The sequence below is a fragment of the Camelus bactrianus genome, chromosome 11 (genome assembly GCF_048773025.1).
Source record: "Camelus bactrianus isolate YW-2024 breed Bactrian camel chromosome 11, ASM4877302v1, whole genome shotgun sequence".
NCBI lineage: Eukaryota > Metazoa > Chordata > Mammalia > Artiodactyla > Camelidae > Camelus > Camelus bactrianus.
The window spans coordinates 83739805-83761297 of NC_133549.1; the positions used below are offsets into that span (position 1 = coordinate 83739805).

The 21493-nt window shown below is 38.9% G+C and overlaps 1 protein-coding gene across 4 annotated transcripts; it reads right to left on the reverse strand.

Moving 5' to 3' along the window:
• Positions 1-996: 996 nt before the first annotated feature.
• On the reverse strand, positions 997-20274 carry ZNF248 (zinc finger protein 248). 4 transcript variants are annotated; one of them, XM_010949414.3, is made up of 7 exons: positions 20151-20269; positions 19299-19362; positions 18447-18548; positions 18313-18354; positions 10285-10411; positions 9912-10007; positions 997-5269 (listed from the first exon to the last, which is right to left on the reverse strand). In XM_010949414.3, the coding sequence occupies exons 4-7, from the start codon at positions 18325-18327 to the stop codon at positions 3774-3776; spliced, it is 1734 nt and encodes a 577-aa protein (XP_010947716.1). In that variant the 5' UTR covers positions 18328-18354; positions 18447-18548; positions 19299-19362; positions 20151-20269; the 3' UTR covers positions 997-3773. The 4 variants fall into 4 exon arrangements, with proteins under 4 accessions (XP_010947716.1, XP_045368401.1, XP_074230540.1 ...); XM_045512445.2 differs by lacking the exon at positions 19299-19362 and having other exon boundaries at positions 20151-20274; XM_074374439.1 differs by having other exon boundaries at positions 997-5266; positions 18447-20262.
• Positions 20275-21493: the final 1219 nt, after the last annotated feature.

Sequence of the window (21493 nt, forward strand, 5' to 3'; positions counted from 1 at the left end):
CTCACATAAAAGGAAGGAATTTGAGATCATGCAGTGTTTGGTAACTGAGTGGCAGATGATTCAGTGACAGTGACAGGAATTCAACAGGCTAAGTCTTCCCCAGAAACACAGAGATAAAGGGGTAGGTTCTGGGTAACTACAGAGGCTAAGTCTCCAACTGGGGACAATAAATAGGGGCAGTGGCTGAAGACAGCTAGGATAAGCATGGGTTGAATCCTCCAAGAGGCTAAAGGCTGCCACCTTTCCCTGCCAAGCATAGGCTGGATATGAAGTGACAGGGCATACCAGGTAAGCAGAGGCCAAGTTCAAGACAGAAAATGGGCCGAATTCCAAAAAAACAGGTGATACATGTATATGTATCACGCACGCGCACACACACACACACACACACACACACACACACCCAATCCAAATGGCTCATTCTCTCCACTCTGGCCTCCCCATTTCCCTCTCCACACTACCTAAAATCAAACCATCTTCCTGACAACTTTTCATATTTTATTTTTATAACACCACCACATCTTCTCCCTTGCAGATATGTTTTCTTGATATGGCTGGTGGTAGCAGCAAAGACACAGACTATCTGGTCACGATGACTTCTCAGTAAAAATATTCTAGGATGGCTTCTCATTGGCCTGTTTTGTAACAAAGGATCATTCCCGGATGAGTACAAATGTGGGGCCAGGAAGAGATGGTGTCATCTGGGGTAAATGCCAACTCTGCTCAGAAGAACAGGTTTTATTACTAGAAGAATGCAGAAAAGTTCAAATAGCCCCTTCAAAATCTTTAAGTACATAATAAAAGCGTCATATCACGCGAACAAGAAAAAGGATGAATTAATCAAACAGTGCAGGGAGAACTGGCTATTTATTTGGAAGAACAGAGAGCTGCCAACCTCCTACTACATGTAACAAGAAATATCATGGAAGGATATATGAATAATTTAACATGTCTGCTTCACACACGTCAAAGGAAGAGACATACTTGCCACAGTGCTTGGTTCCAAAAGGGATTTATTGTGACAACACAAAAGCACAATGAAGCGGAAACATTTAACTTTCAACTAGTAGAAGAACTTTATTTCTAAGACTGACCCTTCACACAGGAATTTACAGGGATAAAAAACACGGTGCTGCTTATTTTCCAATGGCTCCACCCAGACCTTCCCCTCTACCTTCTCAGTGCCCACTTGGGCTCACCTGCACGCGGCATCTGGTTGGGTTCCAGCAATTTGGTGCCACAGTTTCACTAGTGACAACATCTCCTACGAGGTGGTCCTTCCTCCATGAGAGCAGCTCCTGTCAGGCTCTGTGACACTTGCTTCCACCCTCTGCCCCTTAAGGACTGAGAATGGTAATGTCTTCCTGGTGATGCTAGTCTCTGGGTGCTTCATTATTCCTTGTTTCTGGCCCAAACCACTGTAATAAGCCTGCCATTAAAATCTTCTTAGTTAGAGTAGAATTCTGTTTTTCACCAGAACCATGGCTGATATAAACAGCCATCCCTATATTGTCGTAAGGAAAAATTCTTCCCTAAAAGTGCTGCATAGAACATTAACACTTAGAAAAGAATTCATCTGTATTGGGGAAATGCCTTCAGCTCTGAATAAAAGACAGCCCTAAGAATAAATAAGAAGCCACTATTGCCACAGTGACACAAAGTCCTAGTGGAGAGCAGGTCTGGATAGAGCTGTGCAGCTCAGTGATGTCACCTCTGAGCCAGGCTTTTCCCATCTTGTGGACTGTCATCTTCAGACTATTGCCCTTTAGAGCCACAAGCTATAACCTAGTGTGACATATGGACATGAAGAAGTCCAGGAGAGAGACAATCTCTTCTCATGTCACCACAGAATTTTATCACTGAGATCTTTCCCACAAGCACAACAGAATAGTTTCCAAACACCTCACTGCTCACACATCGACCCCAACAAAATCATTAGAATAGAGTCTTCATGAATGACTTGGACTAACCTGAGTTTAACCCTAAATCATCTGGGGGAAGGCCAGACACAGAGAACACAGAGCCCAGCAAGTACGAAGTAGGGAATGGCTGTAGGGTGGGCAATGTCTCTTGAAACTGCTTATCAAGGTATTCCAAGGAAGCAAAGGAAACCACAGGACAATGGAGGAGGAGACAGTATATTACACTCCATTAAATTAAATACAAATACAGTTCTTGGGTTATACACATCATGCCTAAATAGCTACAGCAATGAAACACCAAGCGTATGACAGGAGCACTTCATTACATACCACTACATTTTATTTGTAGAATGCAGGGAGTGTTACTGTCCGTAACTGACGTTAATCTTTGCGAAATCTATGTAAATATGGTTGTGATTAACAGCACTTACATTATCGACTGAACTGAGACAGCTGAATAACCTCAGAAAAATATTATTTGGTTTTATGGAAGTGGAAGCTCAGTACCAATGGTCATACTCATTCTTGTATGCCAGCAAAGTCAGAGGAAAGGGGAGTGATATGGTTGTAAAACAGAATATACTGGCCACACTACAGAGGGACGCTGGTCGTATTTAGAATAGGACTGATGCAGAGGTAGTTAAAAACCTCACAAAAACATATTTTGGCTTCTTTATTGAAGAGGCCACTCAGCAGCGATGGCCCTAGCCATTTATTTATGTCATGAAACAGGAGAAGGGGTATGTGGCTTGTACTTAAAATTTTCCAAATGTATTTTCATGTATACAGTGGTGTACTGCTGTAAATACCTGAAAACAGGTTCTCTGAGAAAACAGAGATCCTGATTTGTAAAGTCTGCCAATTTCCACAGTGTAAATACTCTCACTAAAGCCAAGCTACCAACACGATGGCACTGAACGTAGAGCTGGGAAGAGAGGTGTAGTGACACATCGTCATACGGTAGTTTCACCATGCAGATTCAACAACACAAATAACCCAAAGAACAAAGATAATAACAAAATACTGTAAAAGAATTAGGAAGGGCTGACTACGTATTACCTTTGTTCTTAATATAATTTAACTGTAAGTTTATACAGTTTAATTTTCAAACAATGACTATGTTTAGCAATGGGCTTGCAAAATTCCTGAAAATTTAATAATCAGCAGTACTTACAAGCCAGTATGAGCCTACTGCAGCAGATTCCTGTGTGTTGGTACGTGTGTATAAATATATTTACAAATACATATAAACCAACATATAGTTATATCCACCTATAAAGACACTGGTAGTAAATAACGTGGGAAATATTAATATAGGCCAGAATAGTTACTTAACTAAGGGTTCAGATTTTCTTTTCACAAGCACGTTGGGCTCTAATATACAAATCAGGGACACCTCAAATTTCTGTTACATTAGCACACTCACATAAGGCCTGCAAACATCAGGGACTCTTCACATAAATGTTTAATCCTGTTGTCATGTAACTTTTTTGAACTCCAGATTCCACTGTGAACATAAGTATAAAGGAATAGCATCCATTACAGTTACAATAAAATTTTGGTATCACATCCGGAATACAATCCTACACAACATCAATTCTACATGAAGATTTTTATCACATGACTTCAATGGATTTCCCCTCAATACAAATTTTCTGGTGAAAAGTTGTAACTTTTCTTGGAAGCTTTCACATATTCAAAACATTAATAAGGCTTTATTCTAGTAGTAACTGTTTGAAGTACAACAAAACGTGACTTTCTAATAATTTGTGGCCTTCTTTGGGTTTCAGTAATCTCACTTTAAAAAACTGTATAACGAATCTGAACGCGTGGATGAAGGCTTCTGGACATTCAGGACGCTGAGAGTGCTTTCACCCTGGTGTGAATCCTCTGATGTTTAGTGAGCACTGACCTCTGACTGAAGGTTTTCCCACATCCACTACACTCATAGGGTTTCTCCCCTGTGTGAGTCCTCTGATGTTTAGTGAGAGCTGATTTCTCACAGAAGGTTTTCCCACACTCATTACATTTATAAGGTTTCTCCCCTGTGTGAGTTCTTTGATGCACAATGAGGTTTGACTTCACACAGAAGGATTTCCCACATTCATTACATATAAAGGGTTTCTCTCCTGTGTGTGTTCTCTGATGTACAGTTAGGGCTGACCTGTGGCAGAAGGATTTTCCACATGCGTTACATTCATAGGGTTTCTCCCCTGTGTGGGTTCTCTGATGTTCAGTGAGGTTTGACTTCACACAGAATGTTTTCCCACACTGCTTACATTCATAGGGTTTCTCTCCTGTGTGCGTTCGCTGATGGTTGGTAAGATGTGGTTTCTGACAAAAGGATTTCCCACATTCAGTACATTCATAGGGTTTCTCTCCTGTGTGTGTTCGCTGATGTTGAGTGAGGTTTGACTTCTCCCAGAATGTCTTCCCACATTCACCACATTCGAAGGTTTTTTCTCCTGAGTGAGCTCTTCGAAGCTGGGTGAAGTGTGACTTCTTGTTGGAAGTATTTCCATTTTCATTGTGCTGATAAGGTTTCTCCCCCATGTGTACTATCTGATGTTTAAAGAGGGCTGACTTTTCCCATGTTTTGTGATTTACTTTATATTCATGGGGGATTTTTCTTGGGTAAGTTCCCTGAGGGATAATGAAAGTTGAATTGTCACAGAAAATTTGCCCATATTCATCAAATTCATAAGGATTGTCCCCTGTAAGAGCTCTCTGATGTCCCAATCTTAAATCCACAAAGAAGGACTTCCCACAAATACTGCATTCATATGGCTCCATTTCCAAATGAGTTCTCTGAGATAAATTGAGCTTCAAACTTTGGATGAAGGTTCTTCCACATTCATTATATTTACAGAGTGTCTCTCCTCTCTGAGCTTTCTTGTTTGTGAAAAAGGCTGCCTCCCCATGGAAGCCTTGTCCATTTTCATTATACTCAAAAGGCTGGTTAAAAATAGGCTGAGTGAGATCTGGGCTATGATGGAGGACATTCCTTTTTTGATTATATTTATAAGATCTCCCTCCAGTAGTTTTCTCATGCCTAATGTCAAGGAGTAACTTCTCATATACATTAAACTCATCCGACTTCTTTCCAGAATAGTTCTTTCTGTTAATAATTAAGCCTGAAATGTTCTTCAAACTCATTTCACATGAGTCACATATCTTACACAGAAAATTTCTGGAAGGAACGGAGTCTGTACCTAGACTGAAAGTTTTTCTTACTCTATCACCACTATTTGTACTTAACTTTTTGTTGGTGGTGAAAGCAAGTTGCCAAAAATGTTCATCTTGATTTTCCTGGCTGCTCTCTATCAGGTCATCAACTTTCCAGTCTTCTAGAAATGAGAAAAATAACCACATCTTATGAATCCTAGTACACTTCCAATGGAACGGGACTTTCACACAAATGTCCTATTACGTAGTCACTTCTATTGTTTTGGGCTCAGTTTCTTGGTGTGAACTAAATCTATGTATACATTTCCTTTGTCCTTCTGGTTTGAGTGGAAAATAAATACTTGCTGCGGTGGAAACAGGGAAAGCAAAGTGGCAATGCCATTTACTTTATAAATATAACCTTCAAAACTGGACAGACAAAGGTGAAATAAAATTCAAAGCCTAGGGAACTGGAGAGTGGCTGATCCTCAGAGAAGGGAGTGAGCCCAATGGAGACAGTAAACACTGAATAAAGTGACACTGAAGATTAGGAGACCAAAGGATGCTTTCAAAGGATGAACTATGATAGAACAGAGTTTAGCCCTAATCCCCTCATACACTGATTACTGGGGGGAGGGGGGAGTGGGATATTACTGCTGGAGTACTTGCTTCTACTCTGCACATCAACACCATACTAAAATTCTGAAAACACTAACTTCCTCAGGTTCAGAATAGTCCTATAGGCTAGGATCTAGTTTTGCCTTTAACTCACAAAGAATAATTTTTTTTTTTAACTCCCATGAAAGAAGCAGACTGGAGAAGGTGAAATGAATTCAAGACGTGGTGAGCAAGGGATGGACATTTTCTGAGAATTCTTCACTTAGGGAGAAGGAAGCTCTGAGAACTGGGTAAGTTCGACAAGGGAGTTTTGCTGTAATTGTTGTTGCTGTTTTAAGGAAAACAGACTGAGAAACGTATGACAGGGCGATTTCAGCTGGACATGTCCTTATCCCCACACAGCTTGATGACTGTGGTAGGATCCACAGGAATTTGCAGGTTGCCATTTCTTTTTTTCCCCTTTGACATATCAACATCAAAATAGATTTCTGAAAGCACCTAGTTCCTCATGTTTTAAGGGACAATGCTGTACCCCAGACTCTTATCTAGTTGTGATTCACAACAACACAGATGTCCAACAGGAAATACAAAACAGATGAGGGACAGGCCACTTCTGCAAAAGGCCCAGGTTCATTTTGTTTTGTCACAGCTGTTAATGAAGCTGGCCCAGCCATCAAGTCGTATGTTTTGTTACTTCAGTCTGCGGGCTTACTTTTCCCCAAAACAACTTTTGTTTCTGAAGCAGTACTGATGTTTAAGCCTGCTTTTATTTATATCCAGATTTATCTTTTACATCAAGGTTTTCTGCATTCATATCTAGCCTCATCTTGGCTTTTACTTACTTGTGAGACCCATAATGAACACATTTCTCTATATGGTTCTGACACCTTCAACAAACTTTATCATAAAAATTCTTGGCTATACTTTACGGCTGCTTCCCAATGCAGCAATGTTAATCACATGTTAAAAGAAATCTCTAACAGCCCATTGCTCCAAAGACTAACTGATAATAGTTATCATCTTGGCAAACACAAACCAAAACAAAAACTGGATTCACATTACGAGTTCACGTCATAATTCCTCAAGTCCATTAAAAAACTACCTGTGCAGCTCTAACTGAATCTCTAATAAATTGCTCGTTCTCAGCAACACACCTATCACTTAATCAGCTACACCAGCCTTGGCTCTCCTTGCGACTGGGACATCCTTCAGGAAAGGCTACTTACTTTAATTTAAAACAACAAGCCACAAAAATAATATTAAAAGACAAAAGCCAACAAACTCTAAAACATCCCTACCATTTTCAGCTTCCACTTGCTGCCTTTAGAAGAAGTTACTGTCTGTATAAAAATTCCATTGCTCAAGGCTACACCCTTTGCCATGGTCATAGTCTAGCTCTTGGTTAAGTGTTACCAAAATCCTGTTTCCTCTGACCTCATTGAAGAGACAGTACATTAATGATTCTAAAAAAGCAATGTACTTATGAATTATTTCCAACCTGTACCTGATGAACTGTAATACACGAGGACAGAATATGGGAATGTGCATTTAGGAAAAGCACTACAGAATGCTCTCTGAATGGATGAAGAAGAGTGATTGCTTCTAAACTTGGCTCCATAGTTATGCAACAAAGTAATTATTAAAATATAAGAATTAGGAAGAGTATGAAGGGCCTTCTCTTTGGGAAAACAAAATCTCAACAAGGAAAGAAACCCTAAGCAACAATCACATGGTCAGGCCTGAGTTTTGGGGTTACAGCTACTAGTGTAGAAAATACGGACTATTAAAGTTCTAGCAAAAAACTGAGCTCTGACTTAAAATAAATGAAATAATAACAACAAACCATTACTATACACCATACAAAGTTCAAATACTTTACACGTACAATTTTAATTAAGTTTCTGAGAAGGCAAAACAAACAAAAGTAAAAGTTACAGAAAAAAGAGAAAATGTTTATAAGTGAAATTTAAGATTTAAGATAGTATGAGGTTTAGTACACATTCTGAAGAGCAGAAAGACACTGAGATATACAGAATAGGACCGCATTGTGATAGTCAATGAAAGGAGACTGTAATTTCATTTATGGATAAGGAGTAACTTTGTTGGGTTAGTGAAAGATAAATTGGATCCTTTGGGTAAAAAAATAACCAGTTAAAAATAAGATCGAGTCAGGAATGACAGAACACAGAGTTAATGGTTTTGAACAACATCAGTAAATAAGTGAGAAAATGAAGAGATGCAGAAGATGGTTCTGAAAGGAAAACAACCACAAAAGTATGAAAAGACTAGTACTAGGAGATGATGGGTTCAGTATGCTGACCCCGTGGTAGTAATGGATGGTAGACTGTTCCTTATTTGGCCCCTGGGAAACGAGTCTCTCTAATTTTCATGTGACTCACACTGATCCTCTCAAGCTCCTCTAATGATGAGATTTAATGGACTTACACACCTTGTAAAAGCGGTATTGTCCCAGGACCACCTCTCTCATTTCCAAACAACCACTCTGTAGAAAAGGGGTCTGCAAATTGTGACTACAAGGCGGTGGTCCTAGAACTAAGAATACTTTTTATGTTTTTAGAGGGAAAAAGATGGAAGGGGCAGTAGAGAGGAGTGAAGAGGAAGCACAGGAGGAAGAGAAAGAGGTAAGAAGAGGAGCAGCAGCAGCAGTGACCAAGACCATGTGTGGCCCACTAAGCCTAAAATATTTACTATCTGGTCTTTAACAAAAAAGTTTGCCTATCTCTAATCTAGAAGACTTCATCTAGCCCCAACCTTTAACCCCACCTAAAGCTGATGGCTTTCAAATGGATACTTCTAGTTCTGGCCTCAACCATGTACTTATATGATGTGTTTCAAATCTCCTATTCAATCCCAGATTACAACAATTATCTCAAGCTTCTGTCCAAATGTAAAATTTGTAGCAACTCCCCTATAATCTCTCCTCCGGATTTTCTCTATCTCAGTCAATGGTACCCTAAATTATCAGATGCAAGAGACAAATCATTGGAATCAGGCTTAACTCCTCTCTTTCTCTCTATATCCAACCCAGCGGCAAATCCTCTTGGCCTCATCTTAAGATATACGTACAAATCTACAATTTCTCAGCACTTCCAACATTGCCTTAGCCACTGTCCTCTCTCCTCCAGAGTACACAATAGTGTCCTGTTGATATTTTTCCCTTGCTCATGCCTAAGCACCGCCTACCCACCACATATTCACTGCACAGAAGTCAGAGAGATCCTTCAAAACTGTAGATCTGATAGCTAAATCTGATTTACACTGAGTCAAAAGAGCCTGAAGATTTCCCAAATCACTCAAAATACAATTAACGTATCTGTCACGGTCCCTGCTACTTCTATGACATCATCTCCTGCCAATCTCCCTCATGCCCACTCACCTCCCACAATGCTGACAGCCTTGCCATTCTTCTGACACTCTGAGAGCACACCTGTCTAAGAAGTTCAGCACCTGATGTTCCCTCTGCCTGGAATTCTCAGAATCCACATAGCTCACATTTTTATTAGAGACTCATTTCTACTGTGGACCTCATCAAAAAGGTTTTCCCTTGACTTCTTTACCAAATAACACATTCCATCATTCTCCAAACCCCTTTCCACTGCTTTAACTCTTCATAATACTTACCACTGCCTGACACCACGTGTGTGTATGTATGTACACATACCCACACACACAACCCTGTACCTACACACGTATGCTTTTTGCCCCTCAGTGTAATATACACTCTTTGATAACAGGGACATACTTTTAATTACCTACAAACGAAACTGGGTCACGGTGGGAGCTCAGCATGTATCTGTTAAATGAATATATAGAAGTATTGCTTGGATACATACCATCTAATAAAAGATGTCTAAAGACAACAGAGGGAAGGTGAACAATTTTAAAAGCTAAACTAGCCAAGAAAAATTACCTAAGATGAAGCCAACTGAGTTTGGATTATGGGTATAGGCAAATCACTCTAAGATGTCAAAGAACAAATGACAGTGTTTATGAATGAAAGTAACATATGAAGGATGTGATTAAGGTAATAGAGGGATGTGGGCCAACTGTTCTTAATCACTTCAAAAGGTCTGGGGCTAAAAAAAGAAATTTCTAAAAAATATTTCAAAGTTGATAAACCATAAACCAGTGGCCTAAGGTCTCATTTCCTCTGGCTTTCATCTGCCTGAGAACTTACTAACTCACCTGAGAGGTACTGTTTTGGGAATCTTTCCTCTGGTATCCAGGGCTCTTCTCCTTGCTCAATCTTGAAGATCACTTCTGGCTTAGTAATGCAATTCCCTGTAAAGAAAACAACACAGGACTATGGCTAAACAGCCTGGCTTTGGGGACTGAAAAAATGACGAGGAAGAAAGGCAGAGCTTCAGGAGCTATCTAAGGAGGTGCAGAAATGAGCCAATCCTGGAGGAGGGAAGGACATAGCATTCTTTATAGTGGCCAAAGGGACTGGTCCTCTTAGAACCTTGAGTCCCAGTCAGAAAATTCCACAAGGAGTTCTTATGTTTCATCAACTAAGAAATGCATGCTACTGGTAATCACATGGGAAAAAAATTCTTACCTACTGAGACAAGGTGGCTGTAATTTTCCAGGATCACATCTCTGTATAATATCTTCTGAGTAGGATCCAGTAGGTACCACTCTTCCTGGGTGAAGTCCACACACACATCTCTGAATGACACTTGTTCCTGTAACAGTATATTCCTTTTCTATATGAAGTTGTCAGAGCGATATGAGTGGAAAACATTTAAAAGAACTAATCTCTTTAGAATTTACTAAAAATTGATATGTAGGATTGCCTTCTTTTATGTTAGAGTATGTACGATAAAAGTAGTATCTTATACAAACTGAGTTTCCACTAGGGGCCTGGAACTGTCCTAGTTGCTACAAATACGATTCCCGATAAGGAGACATACACAGTAACATTTATTAAATTAGACATTGTAGGAGCTAACAGTATGCACAAAGTAGACTGTGGTAACCAAGAAAAAGTTAGTTCTTTCATATTGTCTTTTATATTATCAGGTTAACTTACACTGAGGAAGGAAGGAAGTTGTTAAAATGAATAGAGGAACTGAAATTAATATGGTACAGGCCCTAACCAAGCTCAACTGATTAAAGTGACCAGCTCTGCATTCTACCTGCCTACCAGAGAAAAAAGGATGGATCCTCTCAGCTAAAAGAGATCGTTTTCTGGAGCCTCTACCAATATTTGTGTTGTTAAATACAACGCTTGGCATCCAATAAAAAAATTTCATGTTATATGAAGACACACAGACCAAGAAAAAAAGGACAATAAAAGCAGACTCTTGGGAGGTTCGGATACTGGAATAAATAAGAACTTCAAAATGAATTATGATTGATATGTTCAATAAAAAGAGGAAAATATGAATAAAATAAATGAAAGGATGGGAGAAGTTCAACAGATATGTGGTTCTGTGTGTTGTGGAGAAAGAATTATTAGAGCAGGCCTAAGACTGCTGTTCTTTGAAAGGTCTGCTGCAAGGGTGTCCCTTGGCTGGCATCCAGGAGCTTGGATTTCTGGAGGGTTCTCACCATTCCTTGATAAGAATGGTTCACTGTGCCTAACCTGTTTGTGTAAACAATATGGTTTATGCTGCACACATGCATTCCTTCTGGAGTCTAGAATTTCGTTACATGCTGAGCAGAGAGTATCTATGTGACTAGCCCCTGATAGAAGCTGAGCACTGAATGTATGTCGAGATTCCCTGGCAGTCATTTCATACCTGTCGTCACACCTCATTGCTATACGACTTACGTCTTTACTAGGAGAAGACTCTTAGAAGCTTGTGCCTGGTCTCCTCTGGGCTATGCTCCACATGCCTTTTCCCTTTGCTGACTGTGCTTTGTATCCTTTCACTTTAATAAGTCACAGCTATAAGTACAGCTACATGCTGAGTCATCTTGGCACATCACTGAACCTGGCGATGGTCCTGGGGATCTCTGATACATGTGTATACACAGACAAGTACATACATACATACATCAAATGGGCATTCTAAGGTTGAAAATTACAATACCTGAAATTAAGAACTCATTAGATGGGTTCAAATCACGTGAGAGAAAGAAGACACAATCTAAAATGTATGCACCTAACAAAAGAATATCAAAATACATACAGCAAAAACTGATAGAACTGAAAGGAGAAATAAACAGATCTATAATTATAGCTGAAGACTTCAATATCCCTCTGTCAGTACTGAGAGATAAAGCAAGCAGAAAATCAGTTAAGCATACAGATGAGCTGAACAGCGCTATAAATCAACATGATCTAATTGACATTTGTAGAATACTCCATCCAAAAAGACAAAACACACATTCTATCATTCTATTCCAGCTCACACGGAATATTCATCAAGACAGATCACAGTCTAGGCCACAAAACACATCCGGACAAATTTAAAACAATAGCTATCATACAAAACATGTTCTCAGACCACAATGGAATTAAATAGAAATCAATAAACAAGAGATAGGTGAAAAACTCCCTAAATACATGAAAGTTAAACAACATAGTTATAAATGACTTAGAGGTCAAAGAAGAAGTCTCAAATGAAATTTTAAAATATTTTAAATGAAATGGAAAAAAAATGAAAATACCATGTATCAAAATTTGTGGGATGCAATGAAAGCAGTGCATAGAGGGAAACGTACAGCATCAAATGTATATATCAGAAAAGATTTAAAATCAACAACTTAAGCTTCCATCTCAGTAAACTAGACCAAAAAAAGGGAAATTAAGCCTGAAGCAAGCAAAATAAAGGAAATAATAAAAATCAGTTTAACTGAAAACATGAAAAAAATAGAAAAAGTCAATGAAATCAAAAGTTGCTTCTTTAATTAATAAACCTCCAAAGTAACCAAGAAAAAAAGAATAAAGAAGCAAATTGTGAATCTCAAAAATGAAAGATAGGTGACACTACTAATCCTAATGACATAAAAGAATAATAAGAAAATACTACAAACAATTCTATTCCTGAAAAATTGATAACATACATGAACTCAACAAATTCCTTAAGACACAACTACCAAATTCACAAAAGGAGAAACAGATAACCTGAAGAGACTGTTAAAAAAATTGAATCCATAATTAAAACACTTCCAAAACAGAAAAGCACCAAGCCCAGACGGTGTCACTGGTCAACTCCACTAAACATCTAAGGAAAAGATAGTAACAATTCTCCATAATCTGCTCCGGTAAATAACACTTCCAAACTCATTATGAGGCCAACAATACCCTAATACCAAAAATAGATCAAGATATTATGAGAAAAATAAAGATCAATAACTCTCAATAACAGATGCAAAAATCCTCAAATATCGGCAAATCAAATCTGACAAAATATAAAAAGAAATACGGATCACAACCAAGTGGAATTTATTGCAGGTATGGAAGGCTGGGTCAACATTAAAAAAAAAATCAATCAATATAATTTAACACATGAAAGAAGAAACAGTACATATCATATCATGAAGAAAAAGCATTTGACAAAATCCAACAGTCATTCATAATAAAACCTCTCAGCAAACTAGGAATAGAGGGGAACTTTCTCAACTTGATGAAGACCCTCTATAAAAACCCTACAGCTAACATCATACTTAATGTTAAGAGGTTGGACACTTCCCTCTAAGTGCAGGAACAGGGCAAGGCCGTCCTGTTGCAATACTCCTATTCAGCTTTGTACTGGACATCATAGCTAGTGCAGAAAGACTTAAAACAAGGCAAAACAAACAAACAAAAAAACTGAAATAAAAAGTGTATGATTAGGGAAAAAAACTGTCTTTATTCAAAGTCAACATGATTGTGTATGTAGAAAATCCCAAAGAATCTGCAAAAAGAAAAAGAAAAAAAATCCTGGAAGTAATAAGCAAATTTAGCAATCACATAGGATACAAGGTCAATACAAAAAAGTTAACTGTTCTCCCATTATCAGAATTAACAATGGAAATTTCAAATTTTTGAATTAAAAATATCCCATTTACAACACCACCAAAAAAAAAAGTACTCAAGTATAAATCTAACACAATTACAGGAATATGCAGAAAAACAAAAACTGTTGGAAGAAGTCAAACAGCTAAATAAATGGAGAGATATTCCATATTCATCAGTCAGAAGACTCAGTATTGACAAGATGTCAATTCTTCCCAACTTATACTATAACTCAATGCTATTCAAATAAAAATCCCAGCTATTTTTTAGACATTGACAAAATGATTCTGAAGCTTATATGGAAAGGTAAAAGACCTAGATAGCCAACAAATGTGGAAGAAGGAAAAAGAGGATTTATGGTACCTGATTTCAAGACTTACATAAAGCTGTAAGTAACCAAGACAGTATGTTATTGGTAAAAGAGACACATAGATCAGCGGAACAGAATAGAGGGGCCAGGAACAGATCCACTGAAATAGAGTCAACTGATTTTGTGTGTGTGTGTGTGTGTGTGTGTGTGTGTGTGTGTGTGTGTGTGTGTATGGTATAGTTGATGTACTATACATAAGCTTCAGGTGTACAATATAGTGAGTCACAATTTTTAAAGGTTATTTTCCATTTATAGCTATTATATAACATAGGCTATATTTCCTGTATTGTGTATCTTTGTATTTTTACTTATTTTACTTACTTATTTTATATACAGTAGTTTGCACCTCAATCCCCTACTCCTATCTACCCCTCCCTCCTTCCCTCTCCCCACTGGTAACAACTAGTTTGTTTATCTGTGAGTCTGTTTCTTTTTTGTTATATTCACAAGTTGTTTTTGTTTTATTTAGTCAACCTATTTTTTGACAAAGGCAAATACCTAAATGGAGAAAAAAAAGTCCTTAAACAAATGATTCTTAAACAAGTGTACATCCATGCAAAAAAAGAACCTAGACACAGACTTTATATCTTATACAAACATGAATTAAAAATGAGTCACAGACCTAAATGTAAAACGCAAAACTACAAAACTTCTAGAAGAAAATATAGAATATAGAAAATCTGTGTTATCTTGGATTTGGTGATGAGTTTTTAGATACAACAGAAAAATCATTCCATTAAAAAACATTCCATTAAAAAAAATACATGGGTTGGATTTCATTAAACGAAATCTTTTGCCTTGCAAAAGACACTTCTTAACAAATGAAAGAACAAGCCATAGACTGGAAGAAAATATTCACAACATGTGTCTAATAAAGGATTGCATTCAAAATGTACAAAGGAACTATGAATACTCAATAGTAAGAAAACAAATGACCTAACTGAAAAAACAGACAAAACATCTGAACAAACAAGTCAAGCAAAGACATATGGATAGCAAATAAATTTATGGACAGGTGCTCAATATCATCTGTCATTAGGGAAATGCAAATTAAAACAAAAATGAGATACCGTGACACATTTATTAGAATAGTTAAATCTCAAACAATGACAGTGTCAATTTCGGGTCCAGATGCAGAACAACAGGAATTCTGATTCATAGTTGGTAGGAAAGCAAAATAATGCAGCACTTTTGTAAAACTGGCAGTTTCTTACAAAGCTAACAATAGTCTTAACACATGATCAAGCAATTTCACACTGTAGGTATTTAAAATCTTACATCTATGAAAAAACCTACATTATGAATGTTTCCAGCAGCTTGATTCATTATGACCAAAAACTAGAAGGAAACAAGAGTCCATGGGTTAACAACTCTGAAATTACTTGTATGTGTATGTTGGAACTGAACAATTAAGTAAATGAAATGAGGATGGTGGTAGCCAGACTGCTAGAATGGGAGTTACAGACAAGCACGGGGAGAAAGCTAGAATGTTCCATGTGCTAATGATTACAACAGGAGACGTCATTAATGTAAACTAATGCTTAGCTTAATATAGACAGAGATGGTTACAGACTGAAATGTTTATAGTTATGTGTATATATGTGAGTTAGTACATATATATTATTTCCTTGTTCAGTCAGCTGAGAGGGTTTATAAGCACACCAGTAGCAACAGGCACACCCAGCCCCTCAACCTTGGTTTCTAACATCATTCTCCAATAAAAGGAACCAGAGCTCTTCAGAAAAAAAATGCCTAATTCTAAGGCAGGAAATATATAAGATGAGCCTGGAATATCTTCTTGTACCAGAAATTATGGAAGAAGTACTCAAAAACACAATAATGGCGTAGGTCACAAGGACACAGGAACCAGTTGAAAGTACTCTAGTTAATAACCAAGCTGGAACAATTTGAGCAACAAAATGAACAAGGTAGTATTGGACTATAAACAAAGTATAAAATAACTAGTCATGAGTTCATTTTGGTATAAAAATTGACTGAGTTAACAAACAGGAGAATACACGAATCTAATCTCCTGTGCAGAATTCCTAATAATTTATGTGGCTACTTCACCATGAAGGAGGTGTAGTAGAACTCCACATTTTCTTCCAAAGAGTACAGTATGAAAACAGGAAAAAGGAATAATTTTACAGTGGAGAAAGCTGACCATACAACCTCAGCCAGGTGATCAACGGTGACATATCAACTGTGAAAAGTAATGTTGAGAGCATTTACCCCTTGATAAGATGTTGCCAAATGACACTTTACCTCTGTGGTCCTTCTCCAAGAAACCAATAACCCCAGTCTAATCACGAGAAAAATAGCAGACAATTCCCAAGTGAGGGACATCTACAAAACACTCCTCAAAACTGACAAGGTCATCAAAAACAAGGGAAGTCTGAGAAACTGTCACAGCCAAGGGGAGCCTAAGGAAACAGGATGACTAAGTGAAATGTGGTATCCCAAAGCAGAAAACCTACATGAGGGGGAAAAAAACCCATGAACAATTATTCAAGACAAATGATACACCAGAAACATTTTGTAAGTCATATAAAAAACAAGCATTAGTATCCCTAATATACTAAGACACCAAAATATACCTAGATTTCACTGAATATAACTAGACGTTGAAAAAAAAGACAGAAACCTAAGAGCAAAATGGGCAAAAGACATGAACAGATAGTTCACAGAAATATAAATACAAGACACCTTTTACACTTGATTTACATACATAAAAAATATTCAGCCTCACTCATAGTTAAGAAAATTGCAGATGTAAACTACATAAGACACTACTTTTTACCTATTAGCTGCTAACATTAAAAAGTTAAACCACATATTTCTATGGGAGAAGCTGTGGAGAAACAAAACACTTTCATGCAGTGCCAGTAGAAATACAAAAATGATACTATAATCCCATCAAACAGATCAAGTTTATCAATTGTATTCAACCCTTTGACCTGGCAATCTCACTTCTGGGAATTTATCTGATAGAATAAAACTACAAGTACAAGGTTATTCATTAAAACATGGTTTGTAGTAGCAAAAGGCTGAGTTAATAACTAGTTTAATGAACTATGGAACATTCACAACTGAATTACCATGCAATTACAACAAAGAAAGCAGCAATCCATGTTCTGTTAAGAAAGATCCCTGGGACAGTGAAGGAAGTGAAGAAAAGCAAAAAAAGAGGATGGAAAATAGTGTACAGACGGACTACTCAGTGTGGTTCCCTGAGTAGCAGAATCAGCTTCACCTGGGAATTGATTAGAAATGCAGCCTCCAGGTGCCCACCCAGATCTACTAAATCAAAATCTGCATTTTAACACATTGCCAGTGATGTACAGGTGCATCTAAGTTTAAGAAGCCCTAAGAATAATATATTCCCTTTTTTTAAGCTGCACTGTAGTCAGTTATAACGTGTCAACTTCTGGTGTACAGCATAATGTAATATATTCACTTTTAAATAAAGGCTGAGGGCACACAAATTTTCTTTTAACTGAATAAAAAAACACTGGGAGGACAAACAATAAACTAGAAATAATGGATACCTATAAAGGGTGACAATACATTCCAGTTCGTCTGGGACTGTCCCAATACATGGCAGTCATCCCAGCACAATTGTTATTAAAACTTCTTTCACTCGCAGTGAAAGCGTCACAGTTTAGATGAGAAATAAATGTCACCCTACCTGGAGGAAGCATCAGATACAGAGAGACTGGGGGTGTGAATTTTTACTTACATTTTTATTGTATCATTTACTTTACCATGTTAATATATTACCAATTCAAAATATATATATATATATATATATATTTTTAAAGACAAAATCAGTCAGGAAAAACAGGTATACTGAGAAGGGCAGTGGGCTAAGGATATACAAAGCAATGGATAAGCAATAAACTCAGGGATAAGCAATGCTGGGGCAAAAAGGCAAAGACAATTTCATGAGGGATAGAAGATAGACAACAGAGGAGACTCTGAAGACAAAGAGACTACGGATAATAGTACCAAATGCTGCAAAACGGTCAAGTAAGACAAAATCGGATTTGACTACAATTTGGTAGCCTTTTCCACCATTGATTCAGGTGACTGGTGGTGAAGGAGCAAGACTGCATTGATTAGGCTGAAATGGAAATGCAGAGACAAAAGTTAGGACTACCTGCTACTCATGCTAGAAATACAAATGTGCAGACCCAAGGTTTTATAAACCTTTATAAACTTGAGAAAATCCATTTTAAGTCAAAGTGGGAATAAACAAAAAAACTCACCTGGGATTTGTTCATTTTTCACTCTTAGTGGAGGAAGGAGCGCTGAGGGAGAAGGAAGAAAGAAGTAAGAACTTGGCCTGCCTTGTAGTTCCTGGATTCACCTGCCTACACAGCTCCACACAAAAGATACTTACATGTCCATGTGTGGCTCCGATTTATGTTGAGCTTAGACATGATACTTTTCACTGAGTGAATGTAAACATTTGTTTCTTATTGATTTATTACCAATATAGGTTCTGTGACACAGAAAAATTAAAAACATGAGAAGATGAGTTTAATATGTAACAGTAAGCTAAAGGAGGAAACACTAAAGATTTGTCAAAACTGATGTTGTATGGGAAAAAAAACACCCCAACCACATTGTTAATCTATTTAATCTATTTACCTGCTAAAACCATTAATCCTGTGAGGTCAGATAACCCAAGAAAGGTCTTAAAAAAGGGATGGGGGTGTTTAAGGCAAGATTAAAAAAGAAAAAAAAGTCTGTTCTAACCTATTCACAATCTTCAAAAGGATCTTTTAATAAAAAAACTATCTTTGGCCAAACAGTGACAAAAGAACCTGCAGTGGCCCAGAAATCTGCAGACCTGACTTTTAACCTTGGTTCTGGCACTAAAAAATTGCACGATCTGAGCCAGTCACCTTCTCGGGCTCAATTTTTTTTTTTTTTTTCATCTTTCATTAGGACACAAACAACCCAGAAAGGACTTGCCTGTACTACCATCCTGGGAGTCTACACGGCCAGGAGAGCAGGAACCTCAGCATTTCTCCTGATGCCATCAACAATGGGACACTGTTTGAGGGCAGCTTGCCTCAGGAAGGAGTGAATGGATAATGAGGGAGGAGGGGGTGTGTAGGGACAGATAATGAGACTTTCCTTAGCTATGGCTAGTGAGCCTTTCTACTCGGACCATGCCTTCAAATTCTCCAAAGAGGTGACATTTTCTGTGTAGCCTGAGTGCCCACCCCTCTCAGCTCCAGCTCACCTCTCTCTTCTTAAATTTGTCCCAGACCTTCCACCGCCACACAGCCTTCGATGGCTTCAGGATACTGTGTCATGATTATACATAACAAATAACAAATGAATACACAATAAATAATAACTGGGGAGCTGGGTGATGTTAGAGCTAGGAGAAAGCCTTGGTGGCTAGCTGGTCCAGCCCCTTCCAACTCCATTTCATAAACGAGTTAACTGAGGAACGGAGGCCCTGGAAACGTGTCCAAGCTCCAGCCGCAACAAACACACACAACAGCAGCTAACTAATGTGAGAGCTCAAAAGAACACAATACGGCAAGCATTCTCGATATCAGCATTTTGGAGATGCGAAAACCAAGCCTCCTGCCGGCTATCTGGTCAGGGAAACCCATTTATTTCCGACCACCTGCCTGGAGCACTCGTTCCCCCCCGCCCCCCACAGCCGCCCTGCTCCCCGTAAGCCCAGCGCACAAGCAGCGTACACGCACACGTCACCCGGCGGAGCGCGCGCACGCGCACTCGCTCTTCCCCGCACCCCTGCCCCCTCCCCGTGGGTCCAGCGCACACGTCACGCACGCGCACTCCCCACCCGCGGCCACACGACGGCGCCGCCCGCTCCGCTCCGGGGCTGGAATGCTGCGGGCCGAGCGAGCCCGAGAGCCCGCGTTCCCGCTCGGGATCTCGGCCCCTGTAGGCAGAAACGCCCCCGCCTGCCGTCCCTTCAGTTCTACAGGCGCCGAAGATTCCTGCGGCCCCGCTGGTGCTCGCGGGGCTCCAACCACCACCTGGCACCGCTGCCTCCGCCGGCTCCCTGAACCGCGCGGGGCCCCCTCGGCCCTCACCCCCTCCCTCAGGGGCTCACCCGCAGCTCCCTTGCCGCGTGGACCTGGAAGCCAGGAATTGTTTCCCACGAGGGGCTTGGAGGCCGGGGAAGGACAAGCCGGGAGGAGAAGGCGGGGATGCACATGCGCAGAGGGAGGGAGCGGCGCGGCGCGGCGGCGGCGAGCTGGAACTAGGCTCCTGGCTGCTTGGGTTGGCTAGGTGGCTTTACCTTTAGAAGAGGTGCCTCACTCCTAAATTGTAAAAGTAAGCTAACGGCAGTACAGTACCTCGCTAGCGGTTTTTATGAAGATTAAAGGCGTGTACATCGTAAAAGCACTTAGGACCGCGTCTGTAACATGAATTGTTCAGTACATTCCTTAAGGTTACCTTACCCCAATATACACAATGCCCACTCCTTTAGAGAGTTTCTGCCTTGTTGACGGAGTTGAGAGGTTGCTGTCTGATATACTCACTCCTGCTTCCTGGAACCTGGATTCTGTCTGTGTCCCAGAGATGTACATCAAAGCACTGTGTGTTTTAGACTAGACACAAGCCAAGAGAAGTAAAATTGTGCATGAATTTTATTTATGGACGTGGACAGATATTAGTTTAGTTTTGATAAGTTTATCTTCTAGCAGTTTAGACAATAAGTTTATGTAAACTAAAATAAGATCTGAGATCAGCATATTATTTGGAATGAGGAAAAAAGCAAGCTAGCAATTCAGTTTTAATAATAAAAACTGTTCTTACGTAAGAAAGTATTCATATACCACTCTTGAAGAAAGCACATTCTCATCTGTTGGAACCAACCATGCTTTCTTTACTTGGAATCAAATGTACATTCCTTTATGTGGACATCCTTTCGACATTTATAGCACACTATGATCATTTTTCATAAAAGAATATATGGTTAACTCTTTTTGGTCAATGTCATTTAACTTTTTAAAATAAGGTTTACAGAAGAGTTGCAAAGATAGTTCCTGTGTATTTTTCACTCAGCTTCCCCTAATGTTAACTCAACTTTACGTAACATTGATACATTTACCAAAACTAAGAAAGTGACATGGGTACAATTCTGTTAACTAAACTACAGAGTTTATTCAGATTTCATCAGTTTTTCCACTAATGTCCTTTTGCTGATCCAGAATCCAATCCAGGATACCACAGCACGTTTAGTCATGATGTCTGTTTGGTCTCCTACAGTCTGTAACAGTTTCTTTGTCTTTCCTTGTCTTTCGTTACCTTTAAATGTTTGAATAGTGGTCAGGTATTTTGAAGTATGTCCCTGAATTTGAGTTGTCTGAAGTTTCTCCTGATTGGACTGAGGTTATAAATTTTTTTTTTAGGGAAATCTTTTTTTTTTCCTTTTTCAGTTTTATTACG

Excerpts from the sequence above, each read along its gene's own strand:
- ZNF248 (XM_045512445.2), bottom strand. Across the intron at positions 10,008-10,284 it reads CAGCCACCTTGTCTCAGTAG|GGAATTGCATTACTAAGCCA; the intron begins GTAAGAATTTTT and ends TTTTCTTTACAG. Across the intron at positions 5,270-9,911 it reads CCCAAAACAGTACCTCTCAG|AAGACTGGAAAGTTGATGAC; the intron begins GTGAGTTAGTAA and ends TCTCATTTCTAG.